Source organism: Aquila chrysaetos, unplaced genomic scaffold (assembly GCF_900496995.4).
Source record: "Aquila chrysaetos chrysaetos unplaced genomic scaffold, bAquChr1.4, whole genome shotgun sequence".
Classification (NCBI taxonomy): Eukaryota; Metazoa; Chordata; class Aves; order Accipitriformes; family Accipitridae; genus Aquila; species Aquila chrysaetos.
Window position 1 is genome coordinate 117,524 of NW_024470386.1, and position 24,469 is coordinate 141,992.

Sequence of the window (24,469 nt, forward strand, 5' to 3'; positions counted from 1 at the left end):
ACCAAAGTTCTTTAACGAATGTTTGAGACATTGACTATAATTTGTCAGACCGTCACACCACCATGGATCCAGCGGCATCCCGTTGGTCCTCAGTCTTCAATTCTTCGGTGAGGGGTGCACACCACGGCTTGTCTCCATGGTTTTTTTGTAGGACATAGTCTGATGCACGCGCATACATACTGTTCATGCACTCTTCACGCGCTGCAGGTTTCACCTATCACACAGCCTTCGCGTGATCAACACCAGAAACCAGTACCTTATCTCAAAGACTGCAGTTTCCACGACAGTGATAGTCTCCACGTTCCTGCATGCTTCACCGGCTCCGGCCTGTCTCCTCCCCTGGATGCCTCAGTGGCCTGATAATCGTCCTGATGGACAGAGGAGTGCCCTGCTTAAACAAGCCATCTCTGGGATAAGTGGCTCCTCACAGCAAACAATCCTTGAGATGAATGGCTTGAGGTGACAGTCCAGTCTCTCACAACAAAAAATCTTTGAGACAGATAGCTCGAGGTAACAATTCAGGCTCTCACACCCTGATCAGCACTCCCTCTTCTGCAAGGACCAGAGTCAGGTGAGCATCACCTTTGTTGGCCTACCTGGCACCTGTGTGAAGAAGTGGTCCCAAGACACCCTAGAAACCTGCTGGACCCTCAGAGGGTGTCCGTGATTTCCATCTTTGGAGGCCTTCAGCTTTCACTCTGGAGCGTTGCAGCCAACCTGATCGCAGGGAGGGTGATCGTTTCCTTCTGGGCAGGAGGCTCAGCTAGAGACCCCCAGCCAGGCCCTCCCAGCCACTTCCAGGAGCTTGTGTTGCAAGCTCCCGCAGTGTTCCTTAGGAAAAGGGATTCAGCGGGAGGTGAAGACATCTAAATATGTACCTGCTTCTCAAAATAGATGGCATCTAAGTCATAGCCTCATGGGACAATTCAGGGTGGGGGAAGCTTCAGAGGCCCCTAGTGCAACCTAGGGCTCAAGGCAGGGTCAGCTCTGACATCAGACCAGGTTGCTCAAGGCATTTCAGCATCCACAGAGTGTGCACACGAGCCAGGCATCTCAGACACCATCAGGGAAATGGAGACAGGTCATTTGACCAGTTCCCTGAACAAAGGGAGCTATCGGCATGCCGTGCCTCCTCAGAGTCCTAGGAACACCGAAGCTTTTGCTCCAGAGGAGCGTGATCCCTCCTGAGGTGTCCTGGTGTAGCCCCTGCTCCGTGGGGTGCTTTAGGCTGTAAAGAACATCAAAACAACGCCTCTGACGGGGGTGATTTCACCCCCAATCCCAAAATGCAGAGCAGAGGGAGGGATCTCAGAGCTCCCAGGCTCTCTGCGGCAGGGTTGGGACTTCAGAGATGTTCCCAAAGTGGATTTGTTTGCATTTTTATCTTCTCTTCTAGTTCGTGTGCCGGTACCGGAAAGAAGGCAGCAGAAGTGCACACTAGTTGTAACCCCTTTTTATTGCTGGCAATGAAGGTGCCTCTCGGCTGGCAGCGTGAGGAGGACCCCGTGTTACAGCTCTTGAGTCCTTATACGCAACCCTAAAACTACTCACGTGTTCCTATTTACAATTTACACAAACTGTTGGCTTTGGCCATGATAGCGCCTGTTACCATTCGCTTTTGAGCATTTGTACACGCGACCCCGCCCGTGCAAGCACATTTAATGCAAGTTTATTTGATATATGGTAGTTGATATATATATTCCAGATGTCAATTCTATTTTGTAGTTTGTAAGCAATAAGTAGGTATAAGCAAAATATATGGTTTCCTTTAACGAGATAAGACATCCTGTAACTCAAAGTAATTAAAGGATGTGTAGACAGATTTGTGAGAACACAGGAAAACAGACATATGGACTCGAGGACGAGAGAAACTAAGAATGCAAGTAAGAAGATAAGGGGTGGTTTGTTGGCATGCGAACAGCACTTTTGGAGGTCAAAGATTACTTGGCATGAAAGATAGAAAAAGAACAAAGGAAAAACAGAAGTTTAATATCAAAATACTGAAAAGGATAAAGAACGGTTAAGCGAGGAAGAGGATGATAAGACCCCCGAAGAACATGCGGCGACCACCCAAGGCAACAACTGCGACTGCGCGAAGGACATTTGCACATGTTAATTATTTCTCGGAAATGTAATGAATATGTATAAGGTTTCCGGGAAATAGGATGCATATTTATATCACCCATCTATTTAAACTTCACTAATGAGCTTGACGGTGTGCACGATAGGTTGAGCGATCCCCCGTGTACCCAGCGCTGAAAAAAACATGCCTGCTTTATAACTCACTCTCCGAGTTGTAAAGTTTGTTCCGCGCGTCATATTAGCTGACTTTGCACAATTTTGTTGCCACTTTGCCGCTTTCAGCCGGTTTGGTCTGGTTTCTTCTAGCAGCAAACCCGCTTCTACGGAAGAGGTCAGTCGTTCAAGTTCTCTTGCTCATGTCTCGGAAGACATCTTTGTCTTTTGGCATTTTCTTACGTAACATGCCGCGGCCCTCCTTTGTGAGCAGGGGCCAGGACATGCCATAAAAGGCCATACTGCCCCACCCCTCGTTGTGAGCAGGGGCCAGGACATGCCATAAAAGGCCATACTGCCCCACCCCTCGTTGTGAGCAGGGGCCAGGACATGCCATAAAAGGCCATACTGCCCCACCCCTCATTGTGAGCAGGGGCCAGGACAGGTATATAAGGCCACGCTCAGCCACCCGGGCCGTGGCAGTCGCTGTCTTTGCTTCTGCACAGGGAAGGGAGGCAGCAGCTGCAACGGGGTCAGGGGGCTGCCGCCCCTCGCAGACCCAGGGAACGCAACCGTTGGTGACCTTTGGCAGCAGCGCCTGGTGGCTCTCCAGAAGCGCGCAAGGAGGCAGAGAGGCTGCGGCAGATAAAAGCTCGCCTAGCTGCCCTCGCCTCGCGGCTGGAAGAAAGGTCCAGGCAACTGCAGGTGACCACCGATCGCCTGATCAATACTCAAGTGCCACTGCCCATCCAAAGCCCCACTGGGGAACTGTGCATGGCATCGCTTCCTCAGCAGAGGGGTGGAGAAATGGGAGAGCCTGCTGGAGCTTTGCTGGCACAAGACAAGCAGCATGACTTCTCAGAGAAGGCAGCTGAGGAGCTTCAGGCCCAAGTGGCTGCAGGTGAAGAGGCCTCTGATCATGTGAGCGCCCACAGCCCAACTGGTGAGGAGTTAGAGGTGCAGCTCTCGGAGGTGGCAAATGAAAACACCCGCCTGGCTGAAGAGAATGCTCGCCTCCGTGGGCAGGTGGGTTTGACGGAACACGTTCGAGCTGAAAATGCCGACCTGAAAGGGCAACTGGCGCGAGTGGCAGCGGAGCGAGATGCTGCCATCCAGATGAAGGTCTGTCTTCAAACCCAGCTGGAAGAGTTGGAGCGCAAACTGGAAGCCATGAGAGAAATGGCAGAAAGGAGTCAACAGCTGGGGAAGGAGCTTGAGGAGACAAAGTTAGCGCTCCAGAGGAAAGAAGAGCAAGGCAAGTGTTTGCCGAGGGCTCAGGCAGAAGCACGCGGGGAACACCAAGAAACCCTGCAACTGTTTCAAGCCCAGCTGGTTTGGGATCAGAAGCTAAACGAGGAAGGCCAGCAGCTACCTCAGGAAGTTGAAGGGCTGGAAAGAGAAAGATCCAACGGTATCATTTCCAGGCCGTGCCAGGCTGACGGGGCTGCAGACAAGGAGTCCATCCTCCTGGCGGCTATGAGGAAACAACCGGCGGTGCTGCGAGCGTTCATAGCTCGATACAGCTATGATCCTTTCAGTGGTCCCAACGAGCGGCCTGAACTAGAGCTTCCTCTAGTTGCTGGACAATACGTGTACGTCTTTGGAGACATGGACGAAGACGGTTGGTACGTGGGAGAGCTGACCGACGGCACAAGAGGCTTCGTCCCCTCTAATCTGGTTGAAGAAGTTTCAGATGACGGACAGCCTGATGACACCGGATTCTGGCTGGAGACAAGTGATTGGTAGCAGGACACAGATGATGTCTGTCCTGTCTTCTTCTATGTTCTTATTAAATCTTTTCCTAACGATCTCTCTGCACAATGTCACTCTCTATCCTGAGTGGATGTGTACTGAAAGGACTATGTGCCAGCTACTGGGGGGGTTGGCGTGGGTGGACTGGGTGCCAGCTACTGGAGTCAACCGGGGGGCTGTAGGCACCCCTGGCTTGTGGTGCCAGCTACTGGCGTGGGTCCCAGTGCAGCCGGGCCCTGGCTGGGCTATCAGGTGGGCAGAGGGTCTGTGCTGGGTGGCTGTGGGGTTCCTGCAGCACAAATGTGTGAGTGCTGCATGTTTGCAGGGAGCACCAAGATGGACCAGTCAGCAAGTAGGCGACTCGTGGGGTGGGTCGCAGGGCCGGAATCTGGGCAGGGGTACTGGCAGGGCAGAGAGGCTGTGCCAGTACTCTGGGGATCCATGAACACGCGTGTGCTTGTGAACGTATAGTGTGTTGTGTGTGTGCCTGCCATTAGTGACCTCCTGTCTCTGGCAGCCCAAGAGGAGGAGGGGACATGGCTGTCTCTGTGTTTTATGAGAGTCCTCCATGAGGGTACTGTTGACGGCAGCGCCTCGTCTATGGCAGTCTGTGTGACTGGCCGTGTCAGTGTCCTCTCCGCAGGTGTGTCTGTGTGTGTGTGTGCATCTCTGGGATGCGTGCTCAGCTTCGCTAGAAGTTGCAGCTGCAAGCGGAAAAGTGGCAGCTGCATCCCTCAGCCTGGGCAAAGACTCCAGATGCCCAGGCACCGGGCTGGGCTCCAGCAGCCAGGCAGGAGTGTACTGGTGGTACTGGTCTGGGCTCCAGGGGCATGGTAGGAGGGGTCCTTGGCTGCAGTGCCTGGAAGCGGTGGCCAGTCTTGACATCCCGTAACACTGTGGGTCTGTGGGATGCATGGGGGGATCTGAATCCTGCTTCATCCCAAGGGCTTCCAGCTGGGGATGAGATGTCTGCATTGCTTCAGCTGAATCCCTGCCCAGCCAGAGCATTGAACCAACACCTCCCTGTCACTGCCTGTGTGTCCTTTTTGTGATGGGCCAAGAATATCAGTGCCCAGAGGGGAACATCTACACCTCTCATAGACATCCGCGCTCTGGTAGGACAAACCATGCTTTTGGAATCGCTCTCTCTCCACTCTTTAGAGAGGGACAATTGGTGATTACTGCAGTCAGCTAAAAAGTCCATTCCCCAAGGGTGACTCCGCTGCCTTTCAGGAGCTGAGACATCTCCAGGGAGCCCCGAAGAGGCAGAGAAAGTGAAGCCCTGGGCTGGTCCTCTGCTCCTGAGCTGGGCCGGCCTCCTGGGACAGAGGGAGCTCCCAGCAAGTGGGCAGCGCTTGTGAGAGACGGCTCTGCCCAGGAGCAGCTCCCCTGCGAAGCACAGCAGGGCTGAAGGCACTGCCTGCAGGTAGCGAGGGGAGACGAGTGAGGCAGAGAGAGGTCAGTGGGAGGACAGCTGAGCTCCCAGTGTGGGAGAAGGACTTCTGGGAAGACTCCGGCTGCAGGGCGGTGCACATGCGTGAGTTTGCTGGAGGAGTCTCCAAAACCTGGCACATCCAAAGCGTCTGTCAGAACAACCCTCACAGTTTGTCCAGTTTGTAGGAAGACGTGCTGCTGAGCAAGGCTTCCCTGCTGCATTGTCAGAGGGACAGGACACAATGGCTGCCTTCTCCCGGGTACGGCTGCAGAGTGTCAATGTGGTTTGTGACAAAAGAATGTCTAGCGAGAAAAGATGGATAGTAGAGGTACTAATCAACATTCTTTAGCATAAGTTGTATCGAACATGTAAAGTGTCCAACCGCGCAGAATCACTAGAAAAGGGTCGACTAGTGGACAAGTGAGGAAGACTATCAAAGACCACCAGAGGACCCCTGAAGATCACCAAAGATCTCGAGTGCGCCTGCGCCAAGGACATTTACATATACTAATGAGTTCCTGGAATTCAGATGAATGTGTGAGTTGTTTCCAGGAAAAATCATGACTATGTATGTCCATTTTGTATATAATCTCAACTGTTGAAAGAATTGGTATGCACGATAGGTGGAACGATCCCCCATGCACCCAGCGATGCAATGAAGAATGCCTGCTTTCTAAAACTCCAAAATGGAGTCTTAGAGAGTTTCTGAAGTGCTGACTTCTGGTAACACTTGAAAGGTCCCTTCCAAGCCAAACTATTCTGTGATTCTAGAATTCTATTATGTGGCTTCTTGTGGCACTTTGCCTGTTAACGAGGCCTTTGGTGCCGAGTTCCTGAACTGCAGATATTGAAAGAATGCACCAGCCTAGAAGGAAGCCAAAGGCTTCCTGAGGTCCATCCAAGTGTGGGGAGCGAAGGGGAGGACGAGAGGCAGGTCAGCTCATGGAGCATGTTGAGCACTGTCTGGTCACGCCACAGCAGAGGGCATTCCCCATCTCCCCGGGTGAGGCACGCACACATGATGGTAACCTCTCCTTTGTTCAGAGTCCTTCAGTCACATTCCCAGGGCAGACCTATTCCTCCTCCACCCACAGACATCAACGGCTTCCCATTTCGAGGTTCGCACATGGTTGGAAGGATGTGCTAAAACCCTCAACCACCGCCTTGCTTCTTGCCGAGTTCCCTCCACCCTCTTTGGCATCCCTAGGCACTGCCAGTCACCGCCTAATCACTAACTGAGAAGTTAAGAAGCTCTTCAGGCTTTCCATCTCATTGTCAGGGGATGACCACGTTTCTCCAGTCACCATTCATGCATGCTAAAAACCCCAGTTGAGGAAGCACATCTTGTGGAGGGGAGAACCTCCCCGAGGCCCCTTTGTGCTTCTTGAGGTCCAAGCACTTGTGCAAGGCTCCAGGAGGAGTGAATTTGGTGCCCGCCTTTGCATTGCAGATGGGTGGTCTGCAGCGGGCAGGGAACGGGCCAGGACTGCGACCAGGAATGCCGTGGGAGGGGAGGTCCGTCGCTCAGGGAGACAAGGATGAAGGGTGGGCATTGAGGGTTGTGGTGTTGCTCTTCCCAAGTCACCATTACGCGTGAGGAAGCTCTGCTTCCCTGGCGATGGCCAAACATCTGCCTGCCGTTGGGAAGCCCCAGGGAGCCCCCTTCGGGAGTCTCTGTGGCGCAATCGGTTAGCGCGTTCGGCTGTTAACCGAAAGCTTGGTGGTTCGAGCCCACCCAGGGACGGCTCTCCCCTCTCGCCTGCCTATGCCACAGCCTCCTAACATTTAAGGTCCCTTCCAACCCAAGGCGTCCTATGGCTCTAGAAAAAAAACACAGGCGATTCAGTCCCCTCACCAAAGCCAGAGGAGGGAAAGAAAACTGATAGCAGCAGTCCCTTATTCTGATTTGCCTGCCCAGCTTGGGGAGCAGGGCTTAGCTCCCACCTGGGCTCAGCCCAGCACATAATTTGCCTTAGTTCTACTTTCACTAAAGACACTAACAGTAGCATGCTCTAAAAACATTTCTTCTTATTCTTCTTGATGGTCATAAAACTCATTTCTTTACTCTTAGTAAACTTAATTGCTTTAATGTTCTGCCTTTCACCTGACTTGATCCCCCTCCACTGCTGCTTGTTCTTCTCCAGACTCCTGCCTTCAGGCACAAGGGCCTGGGACACCCCACCAGTATCAGTCCCCTGCCTAAGGAAAAGTCTTCTCCTCTGGAGCCCAAGGCTCCGCCACTTGCTCTCCTCACCCCCCCGGCATCTGGGACCCCACCATTTCATGGTCACTACAGCCAAGGATGACACCGAGTATCACATCCCTGACCACATCTTCCGTGTTTGCCAGTACTGGGGCCAGGTGAAGCACCCAGGGCCCTTGCTGGCCCACCTAGGAGCTGTCTGAAGAAGTTGTCCCGAGATCCTCCAGACTGTTTGCACCCTGTTGGACCTGGTCCATGGATGCCAGGGCAATTAGTCCCCAGCAGGAACTGGCTCATTGACCTGCAGTCTTCATTGGGCTGCTGACAGAAGACTTCTCCTGCTTCCTCACCCTCATGGAGAGGTTCAGAACTGCCAGCACGATGTCACCCTTCCTGCTTCCTCTAATCCTCAGTGACAGAAGCTAACCCATCCTGGAAGAGCTCCACACATCCGAGCTGCCCCTTCACACAGGGCCAGCCCCATGCTCACCTTCCCTGGCACTCTCTTCTGCAGAGCCTCTATCCCTCTTTTGCAGCACCCCAGGTGAGCAAGCTGTCCCACCACATCTAATTTCATCCAAAACCTTCACAGTGCTGTGAGGCTCCAGCTCCTCCTGCCTGTGCACGTTTGGGCTGCAGCATCCCAGCCGTGGCACCGGGGCTGGGCACAGACTCCTTGCAGGCAGATACGGTAACAGGGACCCAGGACCCCACGCTGCTTCACACGCTAGAGTGTTTGACAGAAGTTCGTGCAACAAGGAACTGAGCTGCCCACAGACTGCCCTGCTGTCTCCAAGGCCAGAGAAACACGGCTGGGGAATGACACCGTGTCCAGAGAGGCGTTTGGTGACTCTGCAGAAATGCTGCAGGGCTGTGGGGCTTGTAGGACAAACTCCAGCAAGGAGAGGGTGCTGCAGAGAAAGTCTTTGGAGGTGGACACCTTTTGGTCCATCCCCACTGTGACTGTGGACATTGCCATCATCACCTTCCTTCCGCACGCCATCAGGCATGGGAGGAGAGGTTCAGAGAGAGGAGAACGGTCCCGGGTGGAGAACACAAGCACAGGGCTGGGCACCCTGCTGTGGCCTGCCTCCTTGTCCTGCGGCACCACCAAGGGATGGACCTTGCATCTGTGGCGTGGTGTTGCTGTTCAGGCGATGGCAGACAGGCACCGGACCCCTTTGGCAGGCCCTTGGGTGCCTGCCCCACACCAGCTCCACCAGGGCACGGCTCCCCTGGAGGTCCTGTGCTGTGTTTGCCTGCTGAGTGCAGTTGTATTTGGCACTCTAGGCACCTGGCGTGGCACTGGAGGCTTTTTTCTTGATGCCATTAAGTAAATGAAAATAAATAAGGTGTCTTCAGCACAGGGATGTGGACGTGTCTTAGCTTTGCCGTGACTGGTACTCTAGTCAATGCAGTGGAGAGAGAGACACCGGGGTCTCCTTCTGGTGCGCCCCTGTGCTTGGTCAGCCCAAGAGCTCCATGTGCTCCAGAGATATATGTGACAAGGTGCATTGAGGTGCCCTGAACGTGCAGGTCCAGTGTCACGCAGGATGGCCAAGGATATCCCCATTCCCCCTCTGGACCTCAGCTGAGGCTCGGGAAGGCTGTGGGTATTCTCAGAGATTTTCCACCAGAGCTTGCAAACACTTGCATACGTCTTGGACGAACCCTGGCCCCTCAGTCATCAGCAAGTGTCTGTGGGTGAGCAACCGAGTGCCCACAGAACAAAGACCAGGGAATCAGAGCAGGGGCTCACCTGCAGGCAATGCTTTTGTCCCCCCCGGAATTGAAGCAAGAGGAATCCCAGCTCCTCTGGCTGTGTGGGCTGCATGGGGGGAGCTGAATCCTGCTTCTTCCAGCTGGGGATGACATGCCTGCATTGCCTCAGCCGAACAACAGCTCTGCAAAGGGGAAGCCAACCCCTCCCTGCCCGCCTGTCCTTTTTGTTACGGGACAGGAACGGCGGTGTCCGGAGGGGAACATCGACGCCTCTCGCAGACAACCATGCTCTGTTAGAACAATTTCTGCCGCAGGAATCAGTCCCTCTCTGCTGTTGAGAGAGGGACCATTAGTGATTACTTTTGAGGACTCCAAAGCACGCTCCCCAGGGATGACCCTGCTGCCTTTCAGGCTCTGTCAGCCCTGGAGCCCCAGGGACACGTGGAGGGAGCGCAGAGGGGTCAGAGAAAGGGCTGCCTTGGGCTGGCCCTCTGCTGCTGGGCTCCTGGGACGGGGGGAGCTCGTGGCAAAGGAGCAGCGCTGCACAAAGACAGCTCTGCCCAGGAGCAGCTCCTCTGCAAAGCGCAGCACTGCCTGCAGGCAGTGAGAGGAGAGGCGAGGAGCAAGAGAGAGGTTACAGGCAGTGTGGAGTGGGAGGATGCCGAGAGCTCACTGGGGAAGAATCATCATCACAGCTCATAACCCAGTAAGTCTCTGGCTGCAGGGCAATGTACCGGAGTTTCCTGGAGGGGTCTCCTAGAGCTGGCACATCCCAGAGCAGATAGGATCTGCCAGGATGGCTCTCAGGGTTTCTTTCGCGTGGAGAAGGATGTGCAGCAGAGCAGGGCTTCCCTGCTGCACCCTCTGAGGGACAGGGCATCATCACAGGTCCCTTTTCCCGGGGTTGTCTGCAGGGGTGTGAAGCCGGGCGTGCACCCAGGGGTGCCCAGGGCTGTCCTTCAGAGCAGGGTCCCTGCACCCCAGGGCTCTGTGTGCCGGGGCTCTGCTCCCCACGGCACTCTGGGGAGAAGCTGTGGGTGGAAGGAGCAACCCCCGGCAGGGCAGGGTCCTTCTGCTGTTGGGAGGGTGCTGCGTGGGCCAGGGCTGCTCGGAGCTCCACATCACCCCAGGACATCTCTGAGGGCAGTTTTGAAGAGGAATGCCAAGGTGGTGGTTAAATGAAAGGAAAGGAGTCTGTGCTTTGTGTTTTCTCCTCTTGGTTGTCTGGGCGGGCAGTGGGGGAATAGGAATTTATTTCTCTATTCTGGAGAAGGCACTGAGACCCCAGCTCTCATTCGGACTTGTCCGAGTTGCTCCTCAGACCATGGACACACAGAGATGCCCCTGGGCAGTGTCCTGCTGCCAGGAGGCATCTGCAGGGCAGAGTTGAGCACGCACTGGGTGGGATGGGGTCTGTGAGCGAGGACATGGCAGAGACGTGGGGACCGAGAAGCAGATGCCAGCAGGGACTGCTCCAGGCAGCAGAGACATGGGTAGGGAATGAGAGGACATTGCTAACAGAATAGTCTTGTAGGGCAATGGGAGCACCTCCCTGACAGCTTTTTCATGTCAGTGTTTTCAGATGATGAGTCAGCTCCTTGTCAGCCAAACCTCCAGCAGAGTAGTCTCTCCTGGGCGTCACTATGTCCCTTCCTGGCATTGCCTCCCCTTGCAAAAGCACTGTGGTATTTCTCCTTGTGTCCCCAATTGCCCATGCTGCTGCTGTTCTGGTTTTGAGACTCTCTGGGGCTGGGGGTTTCAGCTGCAGCTCAGACACTCACCCTCTGCATCCTGCCATGCAGATTTCTCCATGGCAGGAAGATGTCCAATCCCCCTTCTAACCAGCGGGGCTCTGGGCAATGCAGTGCATGGGGTGGGAAGAAGCTGAGTCTCCCTTCAGGACACCCCACCTCTAGGACATCCGAATGGAAGCACACAGCTCTTCATCAAGGTCTTTCTCATATCTGGGAGCCCAACAGAGAAGACGGGGAGTAAGTGGGCTGCTGCATGTGGGCAACTTGAATGAGGCCAAGCTGTCCCTGGCTGAGATCAGGCCTGGTGGACAGACGGGTTGTCCTCACTCTGCACGAAGGGACAGTCCTTTGGCCTCCCAGGACCCTCAAGATTTCACTTGGAGTGCAGTACAAATGCCAGGCTTGAGGCATCTGCAGGGCAGAGTTGAGCACGCACTGGGTGGGATGGGGTCTGTGAGCGAGGACACGGCAGAGACGTGGGGACCGAGAAGCAGATGCCAGCAGGGACTGCTCCAGGCAGCAGAGACACGAAGAGGGAGGGAGAGTCAACTACTCGCAGAAACGCCGTGGGAGGTGGGTGATTCAAGCACCTGCCTGTCATCCCCTGCGGTGCAGACACCTTCTCCTGAGGAATCCTCTGGACTCCTCTCCCACTCAGCAGAGCCTCTGCTCCCAAGGCTGTGGGGCCCAGGACATGAGACACCTCCTTGGCAGCTGGACCTCCAGAAGGAGAGGTGCATGCGTCTTCCAACGTGCTACACAACAACGTGGCTAAAAGCACCTGCCCGGGAGTGCCACTGTCTGTGAGGTGGTGAGTACAGGGAGGTAAGGAGAAGGCTTCGCTGCATGCCTGTCTGTCCTTGTCACTTTGCTTCATCTGGTGGGAGTACTGCGATATTCCTCCTTGTGTCTCCACGTGTACGTGGTGCCCTTGGTCTCTGGGCTTTGGGTGGGGGTGCAGGTCAGCTTCTTTTCTGACAGTGACCCTGTAGGACCTGCCTGGAGATGTCTTCAATGGGAACTAGGTGCTGATGCTCCATTTTTGTCAGAAGATTTTAGGGTTTTTTCCTTGAAAAATCTCTCAAAACTTCTGACTGTCTTTTCCTTCTTAAACAGACCCCGATGCCTAGAGGCAGCAAATGCCCAACAGCAGCTCCATCACCCAGTTCCTCCTCCTGGAGTTTGCAGACACGCGGGAGCTGCAGCTCTTGCACTTCTGGCTCTTCCTGGGCAGTCTACCTGGCTGCCCTCCTGGGCAACGGCCTCATCATCATCGCTGTAGCCTGCGACCAGCACCTCCACACCCCCATGTACTTCTTCCTCCTCAACCTCTCCCTCCTCGACCTGGGCTCCATCTCCACCACTGTCCCCAAATCCATGGCCAACTCCCTCTGGGACACCAGGGCATATTCCTATGCAGGATGCACTGCTCAGGTCTTTTTCTTTCTCTTCTTGATGTCAGTGGAGTATTTTCTTCTCACCCTCGTGGCCTATGACCGCTACGTTGCCATCTGCAAACCCCTGCACTACGGGACCCTCCCGGGCAGCAGAGCTTGTGCCAACATGGCAGCAGCTGCCTGGGGCAGTGGTTTCCTCTATGCCGTGCTGCACACTGCCAATACATTTTCACTGCCACTCTGCCAAGGCAATGCCGTGAACCAGTTCTTCTGTGAAATCCCTCAGATCCTCAAGCTCTGCTGCTCCAACTCATACCTCAGGGAATTTGAGGTTCTTGTATTTAGTGCTATTTTAGCTTTTGGGTGTTTTGTTTTCATTGTGCTGTCCTATGCGCAGATCTTCAGGGCTGTGCTGAGGATCCCCTCCGAGCAGGGACGCCACAAAGCCTTTTCCACGTGCCTGCCTCACCTGGCCGTGGTCTCCCTTTATGTCAGTACTGCCACATTTGCCTGCCTGAAGCCCCCCTCCATCTCCTCCCATTCCCTCAATCTGGTGGTAGCTGTTCTGTACTCGGTGGTGCCTCCCGCAGTGAACCCCCTCATCTACAGCTTGAGGAACCAAGATCTCAAGGATGCCATTAGGAAAGTGTTTTAATGGACATTTTTCGGTAGTTACAAACTTCTCTCTACACAAATGGGTCCCATGGTATCCTATTGCAGGCACGTGCTTTGTTCGTTTATCATGGTCATTATTATTATTATCTGTAGAACATAAATGTTTGGATTGACTTTACTGCTAAGGATGAATGTACCTTCTCTGTGTCACCTGACTCTCAGATGACAAACCTTTCAAAGACTGCATCACAGCTGCATCTCCCATAGCTTCCTCGTGATAAAATGGCATCTCCCCAGCGCGCTGCCTGAAGACTGCGCTCTTCATCCAAAGCTGGCGACAAGAACAGGCATGAGCAAATGCTCCCCAAAGGGGCCTGTCGCTCCATGGATTCAGGAGCAAAAAAGTCATTGTCTTGCTGGTGCCTTTCAGAGACTGCAGCTTGGATTTGGGACTTACCCACTGGTGTCTAGTGACAGTGGAGATGGTGAGCAGTCACGGAGCCACTGAGGTACATGGCCTGGGCTGTCGCACGTGACACGTGCATGATGTCCTTCAGGAAGAGAGTCTGGAGCTGCCTGGAGACCCCAGGGGTCAACATGGACAGCGTGTGCCTCGGACGGGCAGTGACTGGAGCCCCACACAGTGAGAGATGGCCCACAGTGGACTCACTCAAAGGAAAGTGCTAAACGCAGGCATCCAAAGGAAAAGAAGCACTCTACAATCCCCGAGGAGGAAATGGGGAGCCAGCAGGCACAAGGAAGAGAGGCTGGAGAGTCATTCATGTCACCTTCAGGCACAACTGAACATCTGCTCTCCTTGGAAATGTACCATATTCCCTTCAAGCACCTTCCATCTCCACAGAGCCCCAGAGCGGGGCTTCGCAGCAGTGATGCGCACCCAGCTCTGAGGGCCAGTGGGGAGCACAAGGAGAGCCCAGAATGTTCAGGAGAAGGTGACATGGGATCTGACCTGGGCTAGAGTTTGCATCGCAAAACATGACAATGTTCAGCTCATTCAAAACTGTTGCCAGACCGTGGATAACCTGAAGCACGCTCACAGTGCAGAGCCAGACGTTCTTGGTCTGGTGCTTGGTTCCTGGTGCTCCAGCAGGCCTGGGAAATGGCTGCAGAAGGACTGGTGCCTCCCACTCCCCATGCCTTTATGCCATCGTCCCTCCTGAAGAGTGACATCGAAACGGGGGCTGGCAGCCTGTGTCGGGGCTGGCACTGACGGAAGCATGACCCAGCAGCCCCGTGAGTTTGCTGCTGTCCCTCACTCGGTCCCTGGGCCTAGCACATGTCCTTGAGACAGCCTCCCCCACCCCGTCTGCTGGCTCTTACCCTCAAAAGTCAGCCCCAGTCCTGACCAGTCCAGGGGAGGGCTGATCTTTCAAATGTGACCAGCTCCATCTGTACTGGGGGAGCATCCAGCCCTTCCCAGGCTCACCCATTCCCAGGCCCTGGAGCAGGGGGGGTCTTCAGACTCTTGGGCACCACGGTCTGTTGTGCAGACCATGCCAGGGGGATGCTTCCCCACCCCTGAACGCACCCTGCACCGTGTGGTGTCTGCACAGGTTGGCTGTGGGGCAGCGGGGCTCTGCTGGTGCAGGGGTGAGGATGTGAACCTGAGCCACAAGGTTCCTGGGAGCTCCCACACTACCAGGACATCCCAAAAAAGACTTGTAAGAAGGGCTTCTCTAGGTATGTCAGCCAGCAAAGGAAGGTCAAAGGAAGGGTAACCGCCTCGTGAACACAACTGGCAGACTGGTAACAGCAGACGAGGAGAAGGCTGAGGTACTCAACAACTGTTATGCTTCCTTCTTCACCGGCAATCTCTCTTCCCGCACCTCTTGAGTGGATGGGCCTCAAGGCAGGGACTGAGGGAGCAAAGTCCCTCCCGCTGTGTCCTGGGTTCAGCTGGGATAGAGTTAATTTTCACAGGAGCCTGGGAGGGGGCACAGCCAGGGCAGCTGACCTGAACTAGCCAAGGAGCTATTCCATACCATGTGCAGTCATGCTCACTATACAAATGGGGAGCGGGCTGGGGGGAGCTCTCTGCTCTCGGTGTGGGAAGCGGCAGAGTGTCAGGTTCCAGGTGGTGAGCCGTTGCACTGTGCATCACTCGTTTTGCATATTCTTTTATTAGTACCATTGTTGTTGTTGTAACTTCTCTTTTTGAGTTGTCCCAGTAAACTGTCCTTAGCGCAACCCAAAATGTTCCATTTCTTTTTCTTTTCTCCCTTCTGATTCTCCTCCCCATCCCACCGGAGGGAAAGAGGTCCTCTTTCTCCAAGTTCTGGAACTAGGTATAAAAGGAAACACTGGGTCTTTGTAGGTTTCTTCCCAAAGCCTTCACCTCTGTGCTAACGAGGTAGCTCTGGACGAGTCAGTAATTTCCGTCTGCTGTGACAGCCTCTGGGTGCTTGATGGAAACTCAAGACTGGCACTGGAGATAAAGCTGCCAGGCTAAAGATGCTGCTGTCTTTCAAAATGACCTCTCTGTGTGGGTGACAGGAGGGACTGGACTCCAGCACAGAAAAGGTTTCTCGGCGCTGCTGCTGCTGGAACGAGCGGTGTGCCAAGGCATCCCTTGGACTCCCAGCCCATTGCCTCCTGCTCTCCCTGCCAACGCAGTGCCTGCTGCGTGCTGGCAGAGCAGAGGTTCCCCAGGGACCCCAAGGGGACAGCCTGGGCTTGGTCCCAGAGCTGGGGGGAGCTGCTGGCCTGGGGTGGCGAGGAGCTCTCTGCTGCTGGGGATTTGATGCCCTCCCTCCTTCCAGGCCTTGGGAAGGCGGCCGTGGGAAGCCTGGCACACGCTGCCTCCACTGCCTGGCTGATGGCACCGGCCGTGGCCAGATCAGCCCAGCTGCTGAAAGGGCTGGGAGTCCGGCCCCAGCAGCCCAGAGGAGGTGTGGCAGGGCACAGGGGCACAGCTCTTCCCTCCCCACAGGGGAACGTCTCCCCTGGCTCACGGGCAAGGATGTGCAAGCCAGGAGCGTGCCGGAGGTGGCCACTTCAGAACACCGGCATGAATGACGACTCGGCAGCTTGGCCGAGCGTTTGTTCAGGCCCTGGAATGTCTCAGGAGGGGAAGGTTGGCCTACAGTTTCCCTCCTCCTCCCCTCTGGGTTTTGTGGTCCAGCAGCGCTGCTAGGGCTTTGGTGCAAGGACACCGCGGGTCAGTGCGTGCTGTACTGCCATGGGCTACTGGGAAGTGGGGGTGCCGGGCAGCTCTCCAGGCAATCCCGATTTCTCCAGGGTCTGCCATTTCCCCTTCACCCTCTGCATCCCTAAAGAAAAATACTTGCACAGGGGGCGAGCAAACGTGCTTCTTTGGGGGGAAAGCCCAAACAAGAGGTAAAATTGTTGTAAAACAAGACTGGGGCCAGGGTGTGCCGAGAGATGAGCTGTCCTGTGGGCAGCAGTAGAGGCCAGGAATGATGCTGTCTGCTCAGCATGCTCATGTCCTGTGTGAAGGACACCATGGGACTGGGCTGGTTGTTTCAGCTTTATTCCCATGCAGCCATTTTCCCCAGGAGAGACCTTCACCTCTCCCTGTCTCTGCAGAGCCCACAGCACAGTCTTCGTAGGGACCATCCTGATGTTGGCTGCAGAGGTGCCAGAATCAGCAAGGTCTGAGTTGCCAGGGAACGAACGGAGGGCTCTGCGTCATTCACCAAGGGCTGGAGGGCTGCAACAGAACGAAACAGAACAGTGGTGAAACACTGCTATCTGCAGAGACCCTCCCATGCTAGCCCCTTCTGTCTCTTTCTCTGGCCAGGAGGAGCACATGGGACCAATGGATCAGCTGGAAGCTGCTGCTCAGAAACGCCCCAAATGCCTCTGACACATTCCTCTACCCCTGAAGCATTTTCCTGGAGCAGGACAAGGCATAGCAACACCCTGCCCAGGCTCTGTCCCCTGCCCCACCAGCCCGAGCCAGCATAGCACTGCCCCTACTCACCCCTGCACAGATCCTGTAGCTCCTCCTCATTTCGGTCCCTCAGGTGCCGCGCACCAAGCCCTAGGCACAGACCTCCCATCAGACCTCCCACTCGCCAGCATGTTGCTGGCAGCACAGCCCCTGGCCCTGCCAGCTCAGCTGCACGCCCTCCTCGCCCTCAGCAGGGCTGACCCTAGGGAAGGAGACTACCCGAGGGCAGCGGGACGGAGCAAGGCTGCCACCAAGCCCACCTACGTGGGCAGGGGTGGGCGAGGGAGGCACAGAGCCCCTGTCTGCCCAGGCCCTGGACGGGGCAGCCGAAGCTCTGGCAGCCACAGGGCTGCTCCTTGCTGCCAGTGCAGTGGCAGGGACTGGGGCCAGGCTGCCAGAAGAGGGACCCTGGGGGCTGGGGCTCACCGATGAACCTGATGGCCTCCACTCTCAAGGTGGCCTGAGCGTCCTTCAGGTATGGCAGGCTGTGATGCAGGTATTCTTCCATCCTCCTCCTGTCCTGCACCAGCTGGAGAGAGCACAAGGTCACGGGGCTAGCACAGACCTCTCCCAGTCAGCCAGACCAGTCCCTGTTCCCATCACCCTCCTTCCTCCCCAGGCCATTCCTTTCTTCCAGCCAGGAGCCCCGTGGGGCTGAAGTTCAGGGAGAGCCACAGGCAGAGGGGGCCCGGAGGTACTGAGGCCCCTCCGTCCTGCTGCCAGGGCCCAGGTGGGCCAGGGTCTCCTTCAGCACCCAGGGGTGGGAGCGGAGAGGGACCTGGAGGAGAAGCCCTGGGGGCTCCATGCTTAAGGGACGGGAAGGAGGATGCAGCTCCAGGCTGTGGGCTCCAGTCTGGAGCAGGGCCAGTGAGCAACAGCTGCACAGTCCACACCCCGGGCGCACGGGGCATCCCTTGTCCAGCCTGGGCCCTGGGGCTTTGGGGTTGTCCTCACCAAGGTCTCTCCAATCCTCCACGTCTGCTTTGTCTGGGCCAGTTGCTTGAGCTTCTTCCTCTTCAGGAGGTCTGCACAAGTGAGGAGGGCTTCCCCAGAGGCCTGCAAAGCAGCAGAAGCTGGGAGATGGCACCACAGCTTGAGAAGGAGACCTGGCATCCCCCTCCTCTTGGCAAGGCTGCGAGCTGTTCCCAGCTTGTTATGGGAAGAGGCCGCTGCGAACAGAGTCTGAACTGGGTTTAATGCCCAAGGCACGGACATGGGGCAGCCAACACCTCATGTACCGCACTCTGCCAGCCAGCAGAATAGAGATCCGCAAGAGCTGCTGAGCTGCTGCTAGGGCTGGGGGCAGAGTGAAGGGTAAGGGAGGTGTGGGCCCATGGCTGCAGGCCGTGAGAGTAGCAGTCCCATAGACACCAGGGCAGGAGGGAGGCAGCAGCATCTCCCGTGGGCAGCCCCCAGCAGGACGCTTGGCTCCCCAGCCAGGGCTGCCCCAGCTCCTTTAGGCTGAGGCTCCAGCTGGGTTGATCCTGGGATGCATGACCAGTATTCCTCTGACCGCACCTCCCTTCCCACCACTCTCCTCACTCCAGGCTGGGGAACAAGCTGGCTCTCCACTCCTTGCACTCCTCTGCACAGACCAAGTTCCCTGGCCTGACGCAGGGTGATCTCTGTGAGCAGGGCTTCAATCCTGCTCTTAGGGAGCTGCCCGAAACATCTGGGGGTCTCTTGGGCACAGCCCTTGGGGAACAAGGATTGGGGCTCATCAAAGCCCTGGCCTCTGACACCTGCAGGGACAGCTGGGAAGCCTGTAGGGACTCGTGTGTTCGGTGGCCACGGGCTGCTGCCCAGCCCTGCTGGACCAAGTAGGGCAGGTCTGGGAAATGTCCGTGCCAGCTTCTCCTCGCCTGCTCGTGCTGGCTCTGCAGGGACCCTTCCTTCCTCTGGGCTGTGCTGGGGGAGGGCTGAATGGGGGCAGCAGGGCTGGGAGGGGACCCCAGCACCCTGGCCACCTCTGCAGCAGGAGGCTCGGGGGGGAGGAGGAAGGCAGCGGTGGGACCGGTGCACGGGATGAGGGGAGCTCTGCCCTGTCCTCAGTGACTTGGGCAGTGCGACCCCGAGGTTACACACATTCCCAGAGTACGACTGCCAGCAGCCCTCACTCCTGATGCCCAGGCCAGCGCTGTGACCCCTCCCCCTGTCACTGTTCAGCTTTGAAATCTGTACCTTGGCCACACTCTCGGTCTGGTCACTCATATGGAAGAAGAGCGGGACCAGGACCCTCCGGATTTTCTTCTTCATCCGTCTCTTGTCTCTCCCCACCACAGTCTCCATCATGTCTCTGAAGAGGCAGATGGAGAGCTCTCGCAGCTGGCTGGACTCCTGGTAGGAAGGAAGACAGGGGGATTTCAGCAACAGCCTCTCCCTGCCCACGGTGATCAAGGGCATTAGCGTGGTGGAGGTGAGGGGAGATGCTCCAGGGTCAGATTCTGCACAGAGGAGCCGTGGGCCAGATCTGCAGCTGGGGCTGAATGGCCCTGGGCAATGGTCCCCGGCAAAGGCCACACAAGAGGTTTCCGTCAGGTGGTGCTGTGCCTCCGAGTGCTCTCCCAGCCCTCCAGCATTCACCACCAGCTATGTCAGAGCAGCAGTCCCCGGGGACGGGCTGAGGAGGACACCAGGCTGGCCCTCAGCAATGCCTGCAGGACACACACCGCAGGCTCAGCCTCAGCTCCCTGCCACGGTGCCTGGGGAGAACGTCTGGTCCTGCTGGACAGCGCAGCTGGGGGAGCCCTCGTGGCTCCGAGCAGCTCTTGGGCTGCTGGTGCTTTGCACAGGGGCTGAGCCCCAGCGCAGGGGGATCGGGTCACCCAGAGGCATCGACCTGCCGAGGAGAAGCCGTGCTGGGCTGCAGAGCCCAGAAGCCGTCCCACGAGAGCCCAGGGGCGTGAGGAGGGAAGCAGCCCTGCCCAAGTCCTGCCTGCGGGGCTGGGCTGGAGGGCAGCTGTCCCTGCAGAGTACCCATCTGTGGGGCTCAGGCTCCCACAGCAGCCTTACGTCGTCGATGAGTGGCAGGAGCTTCCCTGCCAGCTGCAGAGTGATGTGGCTGGCCTCCTTCCTCTTCATGTGTCCCAGCAGGTTTCTGAAGACAAGCAAGGCCTTCGTCTTGACTTCTGTGTCACAACTGTTCAGAGTCCTCAGGATGTCGCTCAGCAGGATATGCATTTCTCTTGCCTGTATGAAGCACAGAATTTCTGTTATGGTGAAGCACTGGAAGACCACCCTGCAAAAATGCTGTGTTCACTGAGCACCAGCCTCCCATCCAGCTTCCTGGCAGGTGGCACAGGAATTGCTGCAGCAGCCTCCTGTCTGGTGGTGGCCACATGGGCACTGATGGGGACGAGGGAGAGCAGGGGTAGGGAAGGGAGGGCAGGACAGCAAAGGCTCGGTGTCCCCTGCTCAGCCACCCCCTTTTCTGACACCCACCTCCTTACTCTCAGCCAGGCCCAGGCCACCGCGTTACCCGCTGCCCCAGCCCCAGGCTGCCAATGTGGCTTCACTTGACTACGCCTTGCTCACCATCTCAGGTTTTTCCGACAGCGTGACGATGCCTCTGAATACCAGCGCTTGCGTTATGTGGCATGGATACGTCATATACGACTGGAGGAGGACCAGGTCTCCCAAATCCTTTTCAAGGTCATCGCAGGCCAGCAGCTGAAACAAAGACAGCAGCGAGAGACTGGCAGAGCCTGCAGGACTCCCCGCACTGTGCCGCTCCTGATTCCCACTGCCAGCTCAGGACATGGGGGCCTGACGCAGCCCATCCTGGGGGCAGCTCTGCCTGTGGACATGCCGGTGGTTGTGAGTGCTACCCCAGCAGAAATGGGTCGAGGCCAGAGGTACTGACAATGGACCGCCTCTGTCCCAGCTCCGGTGACTGTCATCCCACCCTGCAGCCATGTCGGCAAAAGGGCAGGGCTCAGAAGCATCTCAGAGAGGCACTGCTTGTCACCAGGCCTACCTCAACGTAGAAAGTCATGGCAAAAGTTATCTGGAATTCCTTCCTACAGCAAAGAATCCCTTGCAGGTGCTGGAACATGGAGGATCGCTGATCAACTGGGCTCTTACTCATCTCTCTGGAAGGGGAAAGAAAAGCACCACTGGGACTGAGCAGGGCAGGCAAAGCCTTGCTGGGATTGCACTGCCCAGCCCAGTCACGACGCCCCAGGCCAGGACACGCGTTTGCACTCAGCTACAGCTTCTACACTACTTGCTCACAGCACCCTGGTCTTTCCCCAAGCAAGGAACGCCCTTTCCACTCTGACCGCTCTGTCACGAGCACTGCGGCTGCAGCCTTGTGCCTCGGCGCGCTGGGGACCCTCTCTCAGCCACGACGGATGGGGTTGCGGAGGCACTGCTGCCTGAAAGGGGCTCTCACCTGGCCAGCAAGCTGATTCCTCTGTGGTGGGTCTCAGTTCCGAGAAGCATGTCCCAACCGCCCTCCTTCTGGATGCTCAGGACATGCTCTTCATAGCCAGCAGCACAGAGCAGAGCTTTAATGGCCTCCACTGCAAACCTGCACGCAGAGCGAAGTCCAGTCACAGACAGAGCATGCGCCCTGGCCGAGGGCCCAGGGGAATGGCAGGGGAAGGGGGATGGAGCACCTGAAAGGGCTGCGTTGATTGGCCTGATGCCATTCGCTATATGTCCAGAAAATCTCCATGGTGTGTTGTAGGAACTCTGCAGTGTATGAGATCTGGAAGACCAGGCCCATGAAGACCTTGGTGAAGAGTGCTTTTAGTTTCCCCTGGCAGATGGGCTGCTGGGTGAGCTTGCACAGGACCTTGGTTGCCTGCGGAATACACACAGTGACCACTCTCACTGCAAAGACATTGCTGTTGCACTGCCAAAGCCCTCGGGCAGCACGTGGGGTTTGGCTCAGGCACTGGCCCGAGCCACAGAAACTCTGATGGAGACTGCAACCTGGCTTCCAGGCCAAGGCCAAGACCCAGCAGCCCTGGGGGCTCAGCTCTTGCTTTTGACGTGGGCACCACAAGCCTCCCGGGGCTAGCATGGCCGGCCTTTCGTACCCTGCAGACCCTCCTGGGTTTCCAGGCTCAGGCCTTGTAGCCTGCGCAGACTCTGCCATAGCTAAGCAGCTGCCCGAGCCCCAGCCTTTGCCCGCACTCTGGCTTCTGCCCCAGCCCTGAGCCCAGCACCTCTCTGCCCCTGCCCCAGTCTGCGCCCCTGCCCTTGTCTGGGAGCAGCCCCTGCCCCAACTCTTGCCCCTGCCCCACGTTTCCAGTCTGCAGAGCAGGGCACGGGGATGCAGGCAGCAGGGAAGCAGAGTGCTGCCGGGGCAGGGGCAGACTTCGTGTTTGTGCACCGGGGCCCCAGCAGCACGGGGCAGCCCTGCGTGGCTGGCACAGGGGAGCCTGGTGCTGGGCAGGCACCTGCTGGCCCCAAGGGCCTGTGTCCCTGAGTCCGGGAGGAGGTGGCTGCTTGGGGGCAGACAGGAGGGGCTGTGTCTGTTGGCCTGGGGAGGCATGAACAGCCCTGAAGGTGAGCAAGACCTGCTCTGGTCACTCACAGCTGAGGGAAGGCCGTGCGTGTCCTCTGTGAAGTTGAACCGCCCTTGCGGTAGCTGGTCCTGGATCACACTGAGCAGCTCATTGCAGATCGTCTCCCAAGTGCTGGGCAGGGAGAGCATCACCTCCCACATGGCCAGGGCAGTGCTGCAAGCCAGAGCGTTCTGTTAGCAGGGCAGCCTCAGCCACCGCGCCGTGCCTGGGCTACGGAACAAGCCCCCAGAGCTGCCGGGGCCGGTACCTGTCGCATGATGGAGTGATCTTCAACAGGCTCATGACCGTATCCTTGGGGCACCATTTGATCAGCAGGAAAAGGAGTGATTCCAGGCTGTGCCGGGCTGTCACCGTGCAGATGAACTCCATGTTTCTGTGGACGCACTCCAAGATCTTTTGTGTCTGGAGGGACACAGGTGAGGATGGTGCTGCCACTGGAGTGCAACCACCTCCTCAGCCACCACCGAAACTGCTGCCCTTCCCATCCCTCTCTGCTGGCTTGAAATGGATGGCTTCAGGTGCCCAAGACACCCGGGCTTGAGAGGGAAAATGCCTGAAAGGTCTCATGGGCAGGGAAATCCCGCTGCAGGCTGCTTACATCCATCAGCCAGGAGGCAGGGTCTCTCATGGCCATGTAGAGCAAGCTGCAGGCCACCTGCTTGTCACAGATGCTGGAGTCTCTCATGGCGTCAATGGCTGTGAGGACCACGTCTGTCCTCTCAGAGGGCTGGAGGTATATGCCAAACACCTATGGGAAGAAGGAAGGGAGGGAAGACGTCACACCGAGTGCCCTGCTTGTGCTGCGTAGCTGAGCCGTGCGAGCAGCTCTGCTGAGAGATGCCCAGCAGTGCCGGCAGCATTGCCCACAGGAAAACTGGAAACAGGGGCTGCAGTCACTGCAGGGCAGAGGATGAGAACAGAGGGCCCTCAGGGTGAGGGAGGAGGGCTGGGGTCATGGGCACAGCACGCTGGCCCTACAGAGAACCAGGGCTCGCTGGTGGCCAGGAGCACTGGAGCTGCTGCTGGCACACTGGAGTGCCACCCTCGGGTAGTCCCTGCTCAGGGACAGCAGGAACCCTCTCTCACCAGGGAGAGTGAAGCCATGCCAGTCCCACTGATTCTGGATCCTTTTGCTCACTCAAGTCTCCTGCTGATGCCATGGACAAGAGTCACAGTAAGGGAGGAGCTCATTACCATAGCAATGTCACTGCTGTCACAGTACCAAGAAAGCCAGGAAGCGCTCCCAGCTTCCCATTCCCTTTGGAGCTGTGGATGCTCTGGATTACATTTTGATAGCGTCCTGCCTAAACAGGGGGGAAGAAAACACAGAACAGTTGGTAGGACGTAGGATCTTTGCCAACAAGCTTACCAAACGGTGAAAAGAGCTTGAAGCTAGGAATGGGCGAGGAGGGAGGTTACAACCTCCAGTCAAGGGAAGGAAGTGGTGGACAGGACTGTGAAGCAAAGGGTGACGAGTGATGGGAACAAGAGGGACCTCGGGAATGACGGAGAAGGATTAGACGCACCCGCCTCAAGCGTATGTATACAAATGCTCACAGCCCGGGAAACTCTAAGGAACTAGAGTTCTGCATGCAGTCGCGCAAGTAAGACACAGTTGGAATAACTGAGATGTGGGAGATGGCTCGCACAGCTGGAGTGCTGCGGTGGATGGATACAAGCTCTTCTGGACAGATGAGGAAGATGAGAAGGGGGGATTGCCTCCTATATGAAGGAGCACCTCAGATATATGGGACAATCAACAGTCTGGGAGAGAGCGTGTGGGTCAGAAGCAGAGGATTTGCTCGCAGTGTGTCAGGACACAAGCAGTTAAGGAGATTTCTGGAGGGCATCAGGGAGACCTTCTTTCTACAGTCGCCGGAGGGAG

The 24,469-nt window shown here is 56.7% G+C and overlaps 1 protein-coding gene, 1 non-coding gene and 1 pseudogene across 2 annotated transcripts; 2 read left to right on the forward strand and 1 right to left on the reverse strand.

Moving 5' to 3' along the window:
• Positions 1-7,092: 7,092 nt before the first annotated feature.
• Positions 7,093-7,166, forward strand: TRNAN-GUU. The gene has a single exon. It is a non-coding gene; the product is annotated as a tRNA-Asn (tRNA).
• A 5,074-nt stretch (positions 7,167-12,240) lies between these two features.
• On the forward strand, positions 12,241-13,153 carry LOC115338063 (annotated as a pseudogene).
• A 3,318-nt stretch (positions 13,154-16,471) lies between these two features.
• LOC115338064 (maestro heat-like repeat-containing protein family member 7) lies at positions 16,472-23,864 on the reverse strand. Its single transcript, XM_030006511.1, has 13 exons — positions 23,779-23,864; positions 23,183-23,332; positions 22,832-22,986; positions 22,593-22,737; positions 21,667-21,854; positions 21,441-21,578; positions 21,024-21,138; positions 20,582-20,716; positions 20,060-20,236; positions 19,229-19,384; positions 18,002-18,103; positions 17,474-17,576; positions 16,472-16,804 (listed from the first exon to the last, which is right to left on the reverse strand). The coding sequence occupies exons 1-13, from the start codon at positions 23,779-23,781 to the stop codon at positions 16,659-16,661; spliced, it is 1,713 nt and encodes a 570-aa protein (XP_029862371.1). The 5' UTR covers positions 23,782-23,864; the 3' UTR covers positions 16,472-16,658.
• Between the last annotated feature and the right edge of the window lie 605 nt (positions 23,865-24,469).

Bases quoted from the DNA above. Each gene is read 5' to 3' on its own strand.
- LOC115338064 (XM_030006511.1), bottom strand. The intron at 20,717-21,023 runs GTAGGCCTGGTG...TCTTTGTTTCAG, and splicing joins CCATGACTTTCTACGTTGAG to CTGCTGGCCTGCGATGACCT. The intron at 20,237-20,581 runs GTGAGCAAGGCG...TGCTTCATACAG, and splicing joins TGTCGGAAAAACCTGAGATG to GCAAGAGAAATGCATATCCT.